The sequence below is a fragment of the Hydractinia symbiolongicarpus genome, chromosome 10, assembly GCF_029227915.1.
Source record: "Hydractinia symbiolongicarpus strain clone_291-10 chromosome 10, HSymV2.1, whole genome shotgun sequence".
In the NCBI taxonomy this organism is placed as follows: Eukaryota; Metazoa; Cnidaria; class Hydrozoa; order Anthoathecata; family Hydractiniidae; genus Hydractinia; species Hydractinia symbiolongicarpus.
Window position 1 is genome coordinate 22,527,706 of NC_079884.1, and position 16,230 is coordinate 22,543,935.

A 16,230-nucleotide genomic window follows, 5' to 3' on the forward strand; every position below is an offset into this window, starting at 1 on the left:
TATAAAAACTACCATAGTTTTTATAATCTCTCATGAATCATTTTAAGGGAGAATGATGAAGCAGAGTTAAGTGCTTTAAAACGAAACCCATCCATAGCTCTTCAGCTGGCGTTAAGGTAAGTTGTACTTCAATCTAAGAAGTTGATAATAAATGTTGGGTGGCAAGTGTCCCTTTGAAGTGATAATCCAAAAATAAATGTAGGGAATGTAATCTCCTTTAAGTTTAACATTTTTAAGCCCTTGATAATCTCAAACTTTAAATAAATAAAAAAAAAAAATGGTTTATATGTTCTGTACAAAATGTTGTTCTCGAAACTTTGAATAATTGAAGAACACTAATACTGGCTGTTAGAGCTATGTAACAATTATAGTGTTTTAAAAAATACATGGCTATAAATTTTTTCTGCTTTTAGCCTGTGCATCACTGATATAATTGAGAATTCTGCTACCATTTTGGGCCATTAGCAGTAATAATATTTTGTGTATCTTTGACATAATTTGTGTGTTTAAAAGCACAACAAACAGATATAAATGTGGCTATTTTTATTTCATTTTTATTCATCATTATCATCATTCTCGGCTTAATGTCCGGTTTCCGTGCTAGCATGGGTTGGACGGGGTATATTAATGACCCTCTTCCAATCTGATCTAGACCGTGTTAGATCTAAACTCAACTTCCTCTGTATCAAGTCTGTCCTTATAACCTCCTTCCAAGTCTTTCTCGGTCTGCCACAAAAACAAAATAAAAGAGAATATGAAACAAAATAAAAAAGAATTAAAGAATAAGCCATAGCCATGTCTATTTATAAATCCAAAATAAATGAGTGTACTGTAGAAAGAAAAAAAACGTTCAGTATTTTTCCTTATATACCCTCACATTATGAAGGGCAGATGAGTCCCTTATAGGCACTGTATCTTTAAAATATCTTTTTATTGTGGCTATTAAAATAAGAGAAACCTTTTTAACTTTCTCAAAGTAGTGTCCTCAGTACATTATACTTCATAATATTGTTGGATTACTTTTTAGGAGCCAGGAATTAAAAGGAACTGAATGTGGAATGATTGATTACAACATTCTTAAAGGTAAACCTCTAAAGTTATATTTTACTTTTGAATTCTGTATGATTATCTCAAATTTTTAGAATTTTGAAATAATTTTTGTCCCTTTTTAAACTCTTGAAACTGAACTTATTCTCTCTGGTACCTCTGGTAAATTATATTTTTAGAAATACGATATTTCCCCAGGCCTAAAAATAAGGGAAATTTAAGGGAGGCTTTTAATTAGAGTATTTATTACAAAAAAAGGAAAAATTGAGAGAAATATCACTTTGCTGTCAATAAGTTCATTTCTAGCGCCGTTTTTCTCTATTTGATCATTTGAAAATAAAGATGTTGCCTTTGTTTTCTATTCCTGCAAATGTGTTCATCTGAGTTAAGTGGGCATTTTATTGATAAGCCTGATTTGTTGAAAACATCTGTGATGAAAAACAGTTGGATGACTTCCTTATTCAAGTGAGAGTAAAATCATTGTGAAAGTTAGGTCTTTAAGATTGCCAGAAAATGCAGTTTTATAAACATAAAGAGTTTATGTCCCCACTATTGTGTTGAGTTAAAAATGCTAATCATGCACTTCGAATGCACGGTTCAGAAGATATTCAAAGGTTTCATGATGACTTCATCAACCCGTTTTTTCTGAAATAGGTGTGTTAGGCAAGTTTAGTTCCCCAAAAGGGGTTGTTGTCAATTATTACTACTCTTTTTCAAGTTGTTACCCATCAGACTTAAACATGCTCTTGTTCAACGCATGTCTGTGTATTGAATTGAAGTTTTGCAGTAACATCAGAAAAGTTAACATATATAAATTTTTAGCTACATCAAGAAAATATATCCACTTTGGGCACTAGTTTTTGAACCAAGGAAATATCCACAGGGGATTGCCCATCATACATTTTTTCTACATCACTATGTCGTGCATTCTTACCTGCCTGTTAAAATGAAGAAATGAAATTTACTGAAACAGGCTATTATTATGATTATAGGTGTAATTATATTGGTTTTTGATTTATTAACCCCTAAAAAATTGTTCTAAAAATTGATGCAAAGTCACGGAAAAATAAGCTACTATTTTAAACAAACAAAAATGGGACTATTATAGAGATAGGATGATACAAAATGAATCAGCGTAGTTTGCTATGAGTACCAACGCTTTCAAGCTTTCATTCACAAAACAGTGAAGAGAAGCGAAAGATTCTTTCTCCGTGATATTATTTGTTGTAAAAGTGCATATACTGTGGAAAAATCTGTAGTAGGTATAGTGGTAACAAGTACTCATGGCAGTGCTAATGTATATTAGTACCTGGCAGTGTATTGTCTTCTTTTTTTATACGTGTCGTTTAATTGGCTTATATCAATCACATGACATAGTTTTATTTTCCTGTAGGGGATAAATGGTAAACAAAAAAATAAGCAAACAGCTTTTCCTAAAATTTAAACACTGTTAAATGTCCATAAGAAAGTCAAAGTTTTAACATATCGAGTTTTTAGGAGTAACAAAACTTATCATAGGAAAAGTAACAAATCATTCGGCTAGAAAAACATCAATAAACTGTTAGATGTCAACATTCCAGGATTATAAGTTGTGCGGCATTATAGACTCCCTCAAAAGCTACAAAGTAGCAAAACTAACCTTTTCCTTCCGTTTCCACATGTTGAGTTCTTCAAACAAGGATAAAATAAATCTACTAAATACTACTTCCGAATCATCAACTATCTCTTCAAAAAAAAAGTTTCATGTTTCATTCTACATTTTCTTTGTTTATTTCTGGTGGTAATTTCAACAATTGCTTGTTTAATTTTACAGCAAACATAACCACTCCAGCAGCCAAACTGCAATGTTTAGAACTTTAAAATAGAACTATAAGAATGTTTTCATTGTGATCCCTAAAATTGTATATAATTGAAATTATTTTCCTTACGTTTTCTATTAGCAGGAGATATGTTTTCTACAAAAATATTTTTTATTCAAATTTAAATGCTTTTGTGACTTAAGAGACTTCAATTCCTATGTTTTTTATCAGGCTATTAGGTTGTTAATGGCTTAAAAACCATTTATCAGGATATTATGTTGGAAAGCAGTAACCTTGGTTGTTTGCATGGACCTCACTGCATTTGTCCCTTGAACTCTCTTCCTGCCTTTAGTAATTAGTTGGAACATGCCAGTCTTTTCAGAAGCAATATTTTATCAGTGTTAAAACAACACTATGGTATGCTTTTTGAGAATTGTTTAGAATTGTGATAGGTTCACTACTGAGAAACATGATTCAAAGGATCAAGGTGCAGTTAACGATACCAGTACTGCTTCAGTAGGTTTTAACCAACTAGCTAATCAACTTAAAGACCCATTTTTTTATTTTTATGCTTGTTAAAAGACATTTATAATGTTTTTAGATCAGGGGGAATGTTCTAGCAATGTTTGTTCTAAAGCTTTTAACGAGAGAACTATATCAAACCTTATACCAAAAGCTAAAAAAATGGTAAGTGATATTTGGTCAACAAATGTAGTAGTAACCATTGCTCTAGTGGTAGCTAATTATTTAAAAGTTTGAATGATTTCTGACTGAGGGCAATATTTTTAGTACAACCCACAGGAATAAGTTATTTGTTAGTGCCAAGGTAGATAAAGTTGAGTTTAGATTTCTTACAATTATGAACTTGTTGACGACCAAATGAAATGAAGGCAAATAGTTTTGTCTAAAAACAGATTGAGACTTTCAAACACTCATATGTTTAACTCCTGTAAACAAAAAACATTAACTTGTATTTACTTATAAGTTACTTTTATTTCATTACTTGCGAACAATCTTGACTTCAAATCCGGCAAGAGGTTTTTCCTATGCGAATTTATGAGTGAACCTGTCTTTTGTAAAGCTGATAATTTTAGGGGTTCTTTTGTTTTCTTTTGATTGTAGGTAAGACGTACTTACTCGCAAAGAAAATATACTTTGGATTCGTTAGGTGAAAGGGACGCTATTGAAGATCACTATCTACAACTGTAAGAAATTATTTTTAATAAAATGTACTCATTACGTGCACACTTCAATCTGTGTATAATTTGACACTCTAATGAGAAAGTTATGTGTCTAGGTTTTGTAACAGAATGGGTAATGGGTAATGGGTAATTCAATGTAATAAATGGGGATGCTATATCAGCAATCTACATGTTGTTTTTTTATTTAGAAAACGAAATTCCTTAGTTCAAAGGCCAACTAGATCACGTAACCATAAGGGTCATCATCATCACAAGCGCAAGCACAAAAGACAAAAAGATAACAACTCTGGCATGAGCTCAGTCACACAAGAAACAGATCAGCAAGATACTGTTGTTAGGAAGGCTCGTGTAATTCAATCATCTGATCAAAATAGTGAGACAGAAAGTGATGACGAAGGAATACAACTTAAAACGAAGATGCCAACAGAAGTCACTCCATTAGTTACTAATCCTCTGGTCTCACAATCATATAATAAACAAAAGACAGAAGAAGACAAAGCAAATAGCATTGATGAAAGCCTGTCAAGAGATGACATGGTAATTAATATAATTGACCCATGGGCCGATAACTTATCACCACCACGTAAAAGCCAGATGAATGCAGACATGTCTGATCGATACAAAGACAGTAATTATACACATGAGACTGGTTTATGATGATTAGGTACAATGCACTTGTCCTGAAATAAGCATAACAAATTTTTTAACATTTTCCAACGTATGATGATTATAATAATTGATATTTTTCGTTTATCACCTTTTTTCCTTGCTTTTTTCAACCAAAATTTAAATGTAATACATTTTTCATGTGTTTTTCAAATTTTATTCAAGCACCAAAAAAAATTGTAACATAGTGTGCAGTATGATGCACATCATAAAATATGAGACCTGTTACCTAAAAAAACCCATTTATTCTACTGCTGTTGACAGATGTTTAATTTATTGAAAATATAATGAGGATGAAAATCTACTGTTAGAATAAAAAAGAAGTTTAATGTACAATTTAGTTCAAAATATATTTAAACAAAACAGTAAGTTGTAAAGTTTAACCACACAAGTAATTATTCAAGCTGTTTCTATTATTACCTTTGCTGTTAGGCCTTTATAATCAACACTGTGGATTATTTTGTAATGCTAGAAAGTGCAACTAGCAGATTTACTAAACGCTGTCCACCTAGCCTACACATTGCATAAGTGGCAATTCCACAGTCTCCCGGCAAAAGACCATCGACTGTTAAATATTTTTAACCATATATTTTGAAAACTGACTTTGCCTATTAAACTTTGCCCAAGATTTGTTTTGTTTATGTCAATTGTTAATAATCTTTTTCAGTATAGTTTTCAAACTCTGATTTTTCTAATTTGTATAATAATTTAATTTGTTGCACATAAACAGAAATATAGGAATATTTATTCTACCAATAAAAACATTTGATTATTTATGTTTGTATATATTAATATAATTAACTCTCAGCATTAAGAGCACCGTTGAAAAAAAGTTTTTTATTATTTGTTTATGTCCCCAGATTTCTTTATGTAAGTTTATTTTTTTACACAATGGATTTATTTCCACAATATGGCCTTGTGTTATCATTTCTTAACTTATTTTCAATCATGCTTCGTTGTTTAAAACTAGTTATTAATCAGTATCCAATTTGATCATTTCTTGTCGCCTTCAATTAGAAAGTAAAGTAAAAAAGAGAATTGCAAATATAAATCACAAAAATAAATTACGAAACGTATTGTTTAAAGAATAAAGAGAATTTTGTTTAAATTGTTTATTTACAGTTTAGTTGTCTAAGAATTTGTCTAAAATTTGCTATTATTACAACAGAATGTTCACATATGTTTTATCTTTTTGAAAAAAGTCAGGAGATTACCCCATAATGTTTGGACAACTACAACTTTACTTATGTAACTGCTATTATCTGGTAAGAAGCAAATAATTAGATGCCCAATATGCATTGGTTTACCATAACTCACTTATGTAATATTTCAATTTTTCATGTAGCTTAATTACTACAATAGTGGTTTTCCTTTTCAAAGCTAACTAAATGTTGGGATTTAAATGTTGCAAGGCTTGAATACTTTGTTGATTTTGTTTTAGCTGTGTTCTGTTTTTTGTTGTGAATCTATCCTATCCAGCCTTTTCAATTTGTATCACAAGCTATTTTTTGTTTATTCACATATCGAGCCTTGAACAAATGGTGATCATTCACAGTGGTCAAAAAAACCTTACCCACTATGGTTGTCTTGGCATAACAAAGGTGAGAAAAACTTAAAATATTTTTACTCAACATTTTATTACTATTAAAAATCTTTGGTAGAGTAATTTGGTGTCCGAGGTCACAAGACACGTGTTTATACTAATCGAACCTGCATAACGCAAAAACCAGGGTTTTATTGTTATTGTAAAAATTATAACTAGAAAAAAAACTCCTATAGTTTGGCAGTAAGTTGGAATCTGTGTATGTTCTGTACAAAATCAGAGTACTAAGCTCAGAAAACTATTTCTCTAAGCTAGTCAAACTCTTTTTGAATCTGATGAGGCAATTAATGACCCAGCTATTATCTCATTTCTCATTTTTTATTGATAGATCTGAGGTAACAATTAATTGTATTTACAGTCAGGTTTTACATGAGAATATGATGACCTGGCTATAGACAGAAGGAGCACATTTTTAAGAATTGCCTAGAACTTTTACATATAAAATATTCTATTGGAAAAGCAGCATGTATGGAATATGCTTAATAGATTCTTTCTCTTTAGAGTTATGGAGGGCTTCGTGGAGCTGTGGCGTTTTGCTTGGCTGTTTTAATTAAATCAACCAACAGTGTATTTCGAAATGTAGTTTTCACTACGACAGTAATAGTGGTCATTTTCACTGTCTTTGTTCAGGTATTTTTTTATTTTATTTTAAGTAAAGTTTTGGATTTGTTAGTCAAGCATAATTAAGATATAAAACATGATTAAATCTAGCCTAATTTTAAATAATAAAAAGTGTGATTGCATAAACAATAGACATTTTAAAGTTTAAATTTGGAAAGCTTTAATAGTAATACTAGTCGATAAAGCCCGTGAAAAAATTCACTGAGGCAGGATAAAAATAAAAAGGAAGCGTCATTTGAATTTTGTTGATGGCAGCAACCCATCCACAAAAAAAACTGAATGTTGTTTTCACGTTGCCTCTATTGTGTAGAGCTTAAACTGCTGATCAAAAAAATTTATATGATCATGTGCTTTTAATGAGCGGTTAATGAAATATAGGGGTTTAAAAATTTTGCTGCCGTCAGCAATGGTCCATCAAAACTCAATTTGTTTTTTTTTTAAATTTGTATACGTGTTGCCTTTATTGTATAGATCTTAAAACGCTGATCAAGAAAATGTATAGGACCGTGTACTTTTGACAAACGGTTGCAGAAATATTAGGATTTAAAGGTTTTTTGGTAACTTCATCAACCCATCCATTCCGAAACAGATTCGAGGACCCAGGTTTGGGAAACTTACCCAACTTGGTCCCAGGTAGTCCCTAGTTACCAACACGGTTAAAAATCATTAACGTCACCACCTCGTTTCCAAGTTATTTAGCCTCAAAGTTTTAGGTGCACTGTAATGGCTTCATTAATTTAATATAGGATATTGAAGTTATATTTGTCGTGCTGTAACGTCGGAAAATTTACCATTTCAGACATGCATTTTTCGGCAACATGAAAGGAAAATGAAGACATCTACTTTGCCTGTCACAGACAGACAGACACGCTTAGCATTATTATTATATAGATTGATATATCATGTTTTAAATTTTGCCATAGTTTGTTTTGGAATAGTTTTAATGCAGCCACATGATGCTTTAATATCACTGTAATTGGTCCTAACGCAATCTTTTAAAATCGTGTAAATAAAAAAAAGGAGAGAAAAATATGTGAAAGGAGATTGTTGAGGATAAGAAATTCAGGATGTGGAAACAAAAAGTGTTTAAAACAGTCTTATGCTATTGCTCAATACAATTAGCCCAGTAGGGAAACAAATAGAAAGGATTGAATAGAAGCATTAGGTTGATAATAAAAAGAATTGGGTTGTGTGGAAAAGAATACCTTTAAGATACTTATCATAGTTTTTATTTTCCTTTATTTTAGGGTACCACAATTAAAAAGCTAGTGAAACTTTTGGGTGTTAAAAGAACCCAGAAACGAGAAAAATCCATGGCAGAAACTTTAAATGATAGAGTAAGAAAATAAAGATGTATCAACATTTGTATTTCCCCCAAAACCTACTTTATTCTCAATTTGATACTGTCTCTTAAGTTGTCTGACTCCTTTTGTAACAATATATTGGAGTAGCATTCCGTTATGAAACGAACTTTTTTGGCAAAATCTTGCCCTCCTTCCCCTGTAACAGGTGTATCAGAACCCTTTAAATTTGTATCTGTTTTGTAAAAAGTTTCGTGGTTTTTGGTTTTGTTATTTTTTAAAATACTGAATCACAAATTACTATTACATTCGAATTGCATTTTAGACTTTAACTGTGATGTAATGTTTTTTTAACTGCTAGGTGTTAGAGATGTGAGCATAACAAACTAAAGTAAAATTATTTTCCACCACGATACCCACCCCTAACGCCCATAAAAATTACCTAATTAATTTGGTATTAACTAAATTATCCAAAGTGAACATTATTTCTAGAAGTGCCAGTGAAATAAACTTAAATTGTTAGGTCATTGTCTTTCTCGTTATAATTAACGTTTAAATTCTTAGGCTTCTTACATCCTTTTATACCAAATTTTACAGGAAAAAGCAGTGGTACAAAAACAATTTTTTTGGATGTTATATGGTGCATATATACAGCATTCGAGTTTGTCTTCTTTGTCAATTTTTTATTGATTTTATTTTGCATCAACAATATGTTTCATTTTGCATTAGATGCTTGGATACATGGTTGCTGGTGTTGAAGAGATCATTGGTGTGCATGGACATGGCTTTTGGGCTGTATGTGTTTTACTGTTATTGTTTTTATTTACTGCTTTTTCTTTTTCAATTTCTATCGATATGTTGGGCTGTAAGAAAATCTTTTTGTCTTGTCTGTAATCAGCACATAATTGGTGGTATTATTATGATTTACCTTAAATAGATCACTTGGAAGACATGAAAAACAATTTGATTTTTTTTTCTTTAATTTTTTAGAACATGCTTGAAGTTATTAATAAAAGATATCTAAGGCGTTGGTTAGAAAGGGAGCCAGATTTGTTTCTAGATGAAGAAATTGTATATGCTGAAAGAAGGATGGCATTTAAGTATGACTATATTCTCACTTTCCTTTTTATTGTTGTTGTTGTTTATTTATTTGAGAAACTCAAGAAGCTAGATTTCATTTCAATCTAAGCCTGGCTTTATAATAATGAATAATCTTGACTTAATGTTTAACTACTTGTACACCCCTTACTTCCAGCTTTTTGACATCAAATAATCTTCTGAAATAACTTTTTACCCTTTATAAAGTTAAATACTTGTTGTGTTTTGTGTTAATTGTGTTTTTATTGTGTGATATATTTTTTTTTCATTAAACTTTATTTGATCCAATGTTGATGACATCCAATTGGTGAAAAATTTATTTAACTTATTTATAGTCATGTTGTTCTTTATGTAGACATGCACTGACTTATGCTGCCAATCCGACAATGATGTTAGCAAGGTATTTCTTATTATAAAATTTTTAAAGATTTAAAAAAATATAACGCTTAGCACTCGCTCATATATGTAGTGAGTTCTTATTCACCTAATCTTAAACACTTAATCTTTTTGTCTCCCATTGTTCGATGAAAAAAGAAAAGAGTATTGATGTTAAAATGAGTCATATTTTATGAAAATTGATTTCCTACAGTATAGCAATGCCAAGATTGTCTTTTATGATTTTTTTTCTTTAATTTTATGTAATGTGAATAATGTCTTGATTATAAAAACTACCATAGTTTTTATAATCTCTCATGAATCATTTTAAGGGAGAATGATGAAGCAGAGTTAAGTGCTTTAAAACGAAACCCATCCATAGCTCTTCAGCTGGCGTTAAGGTAAGTTGTACTTCAATCTGAGAAGTTGATAATAAATGTTGGGTGGCAAGTATCCCTTTAAAGTGATAATCCAAAAATAAATGTAGGGAATGTAATCTCCTTTAAGTTTAACATTTTTAAGCCCTTGATAATCTTAAACTTTAAATAAATAAAAAAAAATGGTTTATATGTTCTGTACAAAATGTTGTTCTCGAAACTAATTAATAATTGAAGAACACTAATACTGGCTGTTACAGCTATGTAACAATCATAGTGTTTTAAAAAATACATACCTATAAATTTGTTCTGCTTTTAGCCTGTGCATAACTGATATAATTGAGAATTCTGCTACCATTTTGGGCCATTAGCAGTAATAATATTTTGTGCATCTTTGACATATTTTGTGTGTTTAAAAGCACAACAAACAGATATAAATGTGGCTATTTTTATTTTATTTTTATTCATCATTATCATCATTCTCGGCTTAATGTCCGTTTTCCGTGCTAGCATGGGTTGGACGGGGTATATTAATGACCCTCTTCCAATCTGATCTAGACCGTGTTAGATCTAAACTCAACTTCCTCTGTATCAAGTCTGTCCTTATAACCTCCTGCCAAGTCTTTCTCGGTCTGCCACAAAAACAAAATAAAAGAGAATATGAAACAAAATAAAAAAGAATTAAAGAATAATTTTATATTACAAAATCAAATAATGTAAATACAATCTCTATAATGCAGATCAATAAAAATATTACAGTGCTAATCAGAGCCATGTCTATTTATAAATCCAAAATAAATGAGTGTACTGTAGAAAGAAAAAAAAACGTTCAGTATTTTTCCTTATATACCCTCAAATTATCAAGGGCAGATGAGTCCCTTATAGGCACTGTATCTTTAAAATATCTTTTTATTGTGGCTATTAAAATAAGAGAAACCTTTTTAACTTTCTCAAAGTAGTGTCCTCAGTACATTATACTTAATAATATTGTTGGATTACTTTTTAGGAGCCAGGAATTAAAAGGAACTGAATGTGGAATGATTGATTACAACATTCTTAAAGGTAAACCTCTAAAGTTATATTTTACTTTTGAATTCTGTATGATTATCTCAAATTTTTAGAATTTTGAAATAATTTTTGTCCCTTTTTAAACTCTTGAAACTGAAATTATTTTTTCAGTCTAAATAACTCTTGGTCATATATGTATTTATTTCTGCTCTTTTTATTGAGAAATGTCCATAGAAGATTTCACTTACATCAGTGTTCAGTAAAGGGATCCTCTATAGCATAAAACCTTATTTGAGAAACTATAATGCATAATTACCGTGCAGTTAAACAAAAATTATTCAAATTTCCATCTTTAACGTTCAATGTAAAGATTACTTACATTAGCTTTTTATCACCAGGCTAGCCTATAGACAATTTACTAACCTTACCTCTGGTAAATTGTATTTTTAGAAATACAATATTTCCCCAGGCCTAAAAATAAGGGAAATTTAAGGGAGGCTTTTAATTTAATTTAATTAGAGTATTTATTACAAAATAAGAAAAAATTGAGAGAAATATCACTTTGCTGTCAATAAGTTCATTTCTAGCGCCGTTTTTCTCTATTTGATCATTTGAAAATAAAGATGTTGCCTTTGTTTTCTATTCCTGCAAATGTGTTCATCTGAGTTAAGTGGGCATTTTATTGATAAGCCTGATTTGTTGAAAACATCTGTGATGAAAAACGGTTGGATGACTTCCTTATTCAAGTGAGAGTAAAATCATTGTGAAAGTTAGGTCTTTAAGATTGCCAGAAAATGCAGTTTTATAAACATAAAGAGTTTATGTCCCCACTATTGTGTTGAGTTAAAAATGCTAATCATGCACTTCGAATGAACGGTTCAGAAGATATTCAAAGGTTTCATGATGACTTCATCAACCCGTTTTTTCTGAAATAGGTGTGTTAGGCAAGTTTAGTTCCCCAAAAGGGGTTGTTGTCAATTATTACTACTCTTTTTCAAGTTGTTACCCATCAGACTTAAACATGCTCTTGTTCAACGCATGTCAGTGTATTGAATTGAAGTTTTGCAGTAACATCAGAAAAGTTAACATATATAAATTTTTAGCTACATCAAGAAAATATATCCACTTTGGGCACTAGTTTTTGAACCAAGGAAATATCCACAGGGGATTGCCCATCATACATTTTTTCTACATCACTATGTCGTGCATTCTTACCTGCCTGTTAAAATGAAGAAATGAAATTTACTGAAACAGGCTATTATTATGATTATAGGTGTAATTATATTGGTTTTTGATTTATTAACCCCTAAAAAATTGTTCTAAAAATTGATGCAAAGTCACGGAAAAATAAGCTACTATTTTAAACAAACAAAAATGGGACTATTATAGAGATAGGATGATACAAAATGAATCAGCGTAGTTTGCTATGAGTACCAACGCTTTCAAGCTTTCATTCACAAAACAGTGAAGAGAAGCGAAAGATTCTTTTTCCGTGATATTATTTGTTGTAAAAGTGCATATACTGTGGGAAAATCTGTAGTAGGTATAGTGATAACAAGTACTCATGGCAGTGCCAATGTATATTAGTACCTGGCAGTGTATTGTCTTCTTTTTTTATACGTGTTGTTTAATTGGCTTATATCAATCACATGACATAGTTTTATTTTCCTGTAGGGGATAAATGGTAAACAAAAAAATAAGCAAACAGCTTTTCCTAAAATTTAAACACTGTTAAATGTCCATAAGAAAGTCAAAGTTTTAACATATCGAGTTTTTAGGAGTAACAAAACTTATCATAGGAAAAGTAACAAATCATTCGGCTAGAAAAACATCAATAAACTGTTAGATGTCAACATTCCAGGATTATAAGTTGTGCGGCATTATAGACTCCCTCAAAAGCTACAAAGTAGCAAAACTAACCTTTTCCTTCCGTTTCCACATGTTGAGTTCTTCAAACAAGGATAAAATAAATCTACTAAATACTACTTCCGAATCATCAACTATCTCTTCAAAAAAAAGTTTCATGTTTCATTCTACATTTTCTTTGTTTATTTCTGGTGGTAATTTCAACAATTGCTCATTTAATTTTACAGCAAACATAACCCCTCCAGCAGCCAAACTGCAATGTTTAGAACTTTTAAAATAGAACTATAAAAATGTTTTCATTGTGATCGCTAAAATTGTATATAATTGAAATTATTTTCCTTACGTTTTCTATTAGCAGGAGACATGGTTTCTACAAAAATATTTTTTATTCAAATTCAAATGCTTTTGTGACTTAAACGACTTCAATTCCTATGTTTTTATCAGGCTATTAGGTTGTTAATGGCTTAAAAAGCATTTATCAGGGTATTATGTTGGAAAACAGTAACCTTGGTTGTTTGCATGGACCTCACTGCATTTGTCCCTTGAACTCTCTTCCTGCCTTTAGTAATCAGTTGGAACATGCCAGTCTTTTCAGAAGCAATATTTTATCAGTGTTAAAACAACACTATGGTATGCTTTTTGAGAATTGTTTAGAATTGTGATAAGTTCACTACTGAGAAACATGATTCAAAGGATCAAGGTGCAGTTAACAATACCAGTACTGATTCAGTAGGTTTTAAACAACTAGCTAATCAACTTAAAGACCAATTTTTTTATTTTTTATGCTTGTTAAAAGACATTTGTTTTTAGATCAGGGGGAATGTTCTAGCAATGTTTGTTCTAAAGCTTTTAACGAGAGAACTATATCAAACCTTATACCAAAAGCTAAAAAAATGGTAAGTGATATTTGGTGAACAAATGTAGTAGTAACCATTGCTCTAGTGGTAGCTAATTATTTAAAAGTTTGAGTGATTTCTGTTGGTGTGATGACTGAGGGCAATATTTTTAGTACAACCCACAGGAATAAGTTATTTGTTAGTGCCAAGGTAGATAAAGTTGAGTTTAGATTTCTTACAATTATGAACTTGTTGACGATCAAATGAAATGAAGGCAAATAGTTTTGTCTAAAAACAGATTGAGACTTTTAAACACTCATATGTTTAACTCCTGTAAACAAAAAACATTAACTTGTATTTACTTATAAGTTACTTTTATTTCATTACTTGCGAACAATCTCCACTTCAAATCTGGCAAAAGGTTTTTCCTATGCGAATTTAGGAGTGAACCTGTTTTTTGTAAAGCTGATAATTTTAGGGGTTCTTTTGTTTTCTTTTGATTGTAGGTAAGACGTACTTACTCGCAAAGAAAATATACTTTGGATTCGTTAGGTGAAAGGGACGCTATTGAAGATCACTATCTACAACTGTAAGAAATTATTTTTAATAAAATGTACTCATTACGTGCACACTTCAACCTGTGTATAATTTGACACTCTAATGAGAAAGTTATTTGTCTAGGTTCTGTAACAGGATGGGTAATGGGTAATTCAATGTAATAAATGGGGATGCTATATCAGCAATCTACATGTTGTTTTTTTATTTAGAAAACGAAATTCCTTAGTTCAAAGACCAACTAGATCACGCAACCAGAAGGGTCATCATCGTCACAAGCACAAGCACAAGCACAAAAGACAAAAAGATAACAACTCTGGTATGAGCTCAGTCACACAAGAAACAGATCAGCAAGATACTGTTGTTAGGAAAGCTCGTGTAATTCAATCATCTGATCAAAATAGTGAGACAGAAAGTGATGACGAAGGAATACAACTTAAAACGAAGATGCCAACAGAAGTCACTCCATTAGTTACTAATCCTCTTGTCTCACAATCATATAATAAACAAAAGACAGAAGAAGACAAAGCAAATAGCATTGATGAAAGCCTGTCAAGAGACGACATGGTAATTAATATAATTGACCCATGGGCCGATAACTTATCACCACCACGTAAAAGCCAGATGAATGCAGACATGTCTGATCGATACAAAGACAGTAATTATACACATGAGACTGGTTTATGATGATTAGGTACAATGCACTTGTCCTGAAATAAGCATAACAAATGTTTTAACATTCTGCAATGTATGATGATTATAATAATTGATATTTTTCTTTTATCACCTTTTTTCCTTGCTTTTTTCAACCAATATTTAAATCTAATACATTTTTCATGCGTTTTTTTCATTCAAGCACCATAAATAATTGTAACATAGTGTGATGCACATCATAAAATATGAGACCTGTTACCTAAAAAAACCCATTTATTTTACTGCTGTTGACAGATGTTTAATTTATTGAAAATATAATGAGGATGAAAATCTACTGTTGGAATAAAAAAGAAGTTTAATGTACAATTTAGTTCAAAATATATTTAAACAAAACAGTAAGTTGTAAAGTTTAACCACACAAGTAATTATTCAGGCTGTTTCTATTATTACCTTTGCCGTTAGGCCTTTATAATCAACACTGTGGATTATTTTGTAATGCTAGAAAGTGCAACTATCAGATTTACTAAACGCTGTCCACCTAGCCTACACATTGCATAAGTGGCAATTCCACAGTCTCTCGGCAAAAGACCATCGACTGTTAAATATTTTTAACTATATTTTTTGAAAACTGACTTTGCCTATTAAATTTTGCCCAAGATTTGTTTTGTTTATGTCAATTGTTAATAATCTTTTTCAGTATAGTTTTCAAACGCTGATTTTTCTAATTTGTATAATAATTTAATTTGTTGCACATAAACAGAAATATAGGAATATTTATTCTACCAATAAAAATATATGATTTGTTTATTTATGTTTGTATATATTAATATAATTAACTCTCAGCATTGAGAGAATTGTTGAAAAAAAGTTTTTTATTATTTGTTTATGTCCCCAGATTTCTTTATGTAAGTTTATTTTTTTACACAATGGATTTATTTCCACAATATGGCCTTGTGTTATCATTTCTTAACTTATTTTCAATCATGCTTCGTTGTTTAAAACTAGTTATTAATCAGTATCCAATTTGATCATTTCTTGTCGCCTTCAATTAGAAAGTAAAGTAAACAAAAAAAAGAATTGCAAATATAAATCACAAAAATAAATTACGAAACGTTTTGTTTAAAGAATAAAGAGAATTTTGTTTAAATTGTTTATTTGCAGTTTAGTTGTCTAAGACTTCGTTTAAAATTTGCTATTATTACAAACGAATGTTCACATATGT

The 16,230-nt window shown here is 30.6% G+C and overlaps 2 protein-coding genes across 4 annotated transcripts in view; both read left to right on the top strand.

Annotated features, from left to right (window-relative positions):
- Positions 1-5,621, top strand: part of LOC130662602 (Na(+)/H(+) exchanger beta-like) — a 37,137-nt gene extending 31,516 nt beyond the window's left edge. For all 3 annotated transcript variants that reach the window (XM_057461496.1, XM_057461498.1, XM_057461497.1), the window contains exons 20-24: positions 48-116; positions 1,028-1,083; positions 3,448-3,533; positions 3,969-4,051; positions 4,237-5,621. In XM_057461496.1, coding sequence (XP_057317479.1) covers positions 48-116; positions 1,028-1,083; positions 3,448-3,533; positions 3,969-4,051; positions 4,237-4,705 — 763 coding nt within the window. In that variant the 3' untranslated portion in view covers positions 4,706-5,621. The remainder of the gene's footprint in view (positions 1-47; positions 117-1,027; positions 1,084-3,447; positions 3,534-3,968; positions 4,052-4,236) is intronic.
- Positions 5,622-5,756: 135 nt separating this feature from the next.
- Positions 5,757-16,147, top strand: LOC130662605 (sodium/hydrogen exchanger 5-like). The gene is made up of 11 exons (XM_057461501.1): positions 5,757-6,315; positions 6,819-6,947; positions 8,186-8,275; positions 8,969-9,034; positions 9,230-9,339; positions 9,693-9,737; positions 10,045-10,113; positions 11,096-11,151; positions 13,774-13,859; positions 14,306-14,388; positions 14,567-16,147. Exons 1-11 carry the CDS (start codon positions 6,253-6,255, stop codon positions 15,039-15,041), a joined length of 1,272 nt encoding a protein of 423 aa, XP_057317484.1. The 5' UTR covers positions 5,757-6,252; the 3' UTR covers positions 15,042-16,147.
- Positions 16,148-16,230: the final 83 nt, after the last annotated feature.

Excerpts from the sequence above, each read along its gene's own strand:
- LOC130662605 (XM_057461501.1), top strand. The coding sequence starts at position 6,253 with ATGGTGATCATTCACAGTGGTCAAAAAAACCTTACCCACTATGGTTGT. Across the intron at positions 8,276-8,968 it reads CAGAAACTTTAAATGATAGA|ATGCTTGGATACATGGTTGC; the intron begins GTAAGAAAATAA and ends ATTTTGCATTAG. Across the intron at positions 14,389-14,566 it reads GAAGATCACTATCTACAACT|AAAACGAAATTCCTTAGTTC; the intron begins GTAAGAAATTAT and ends TTTTTTATTTAG.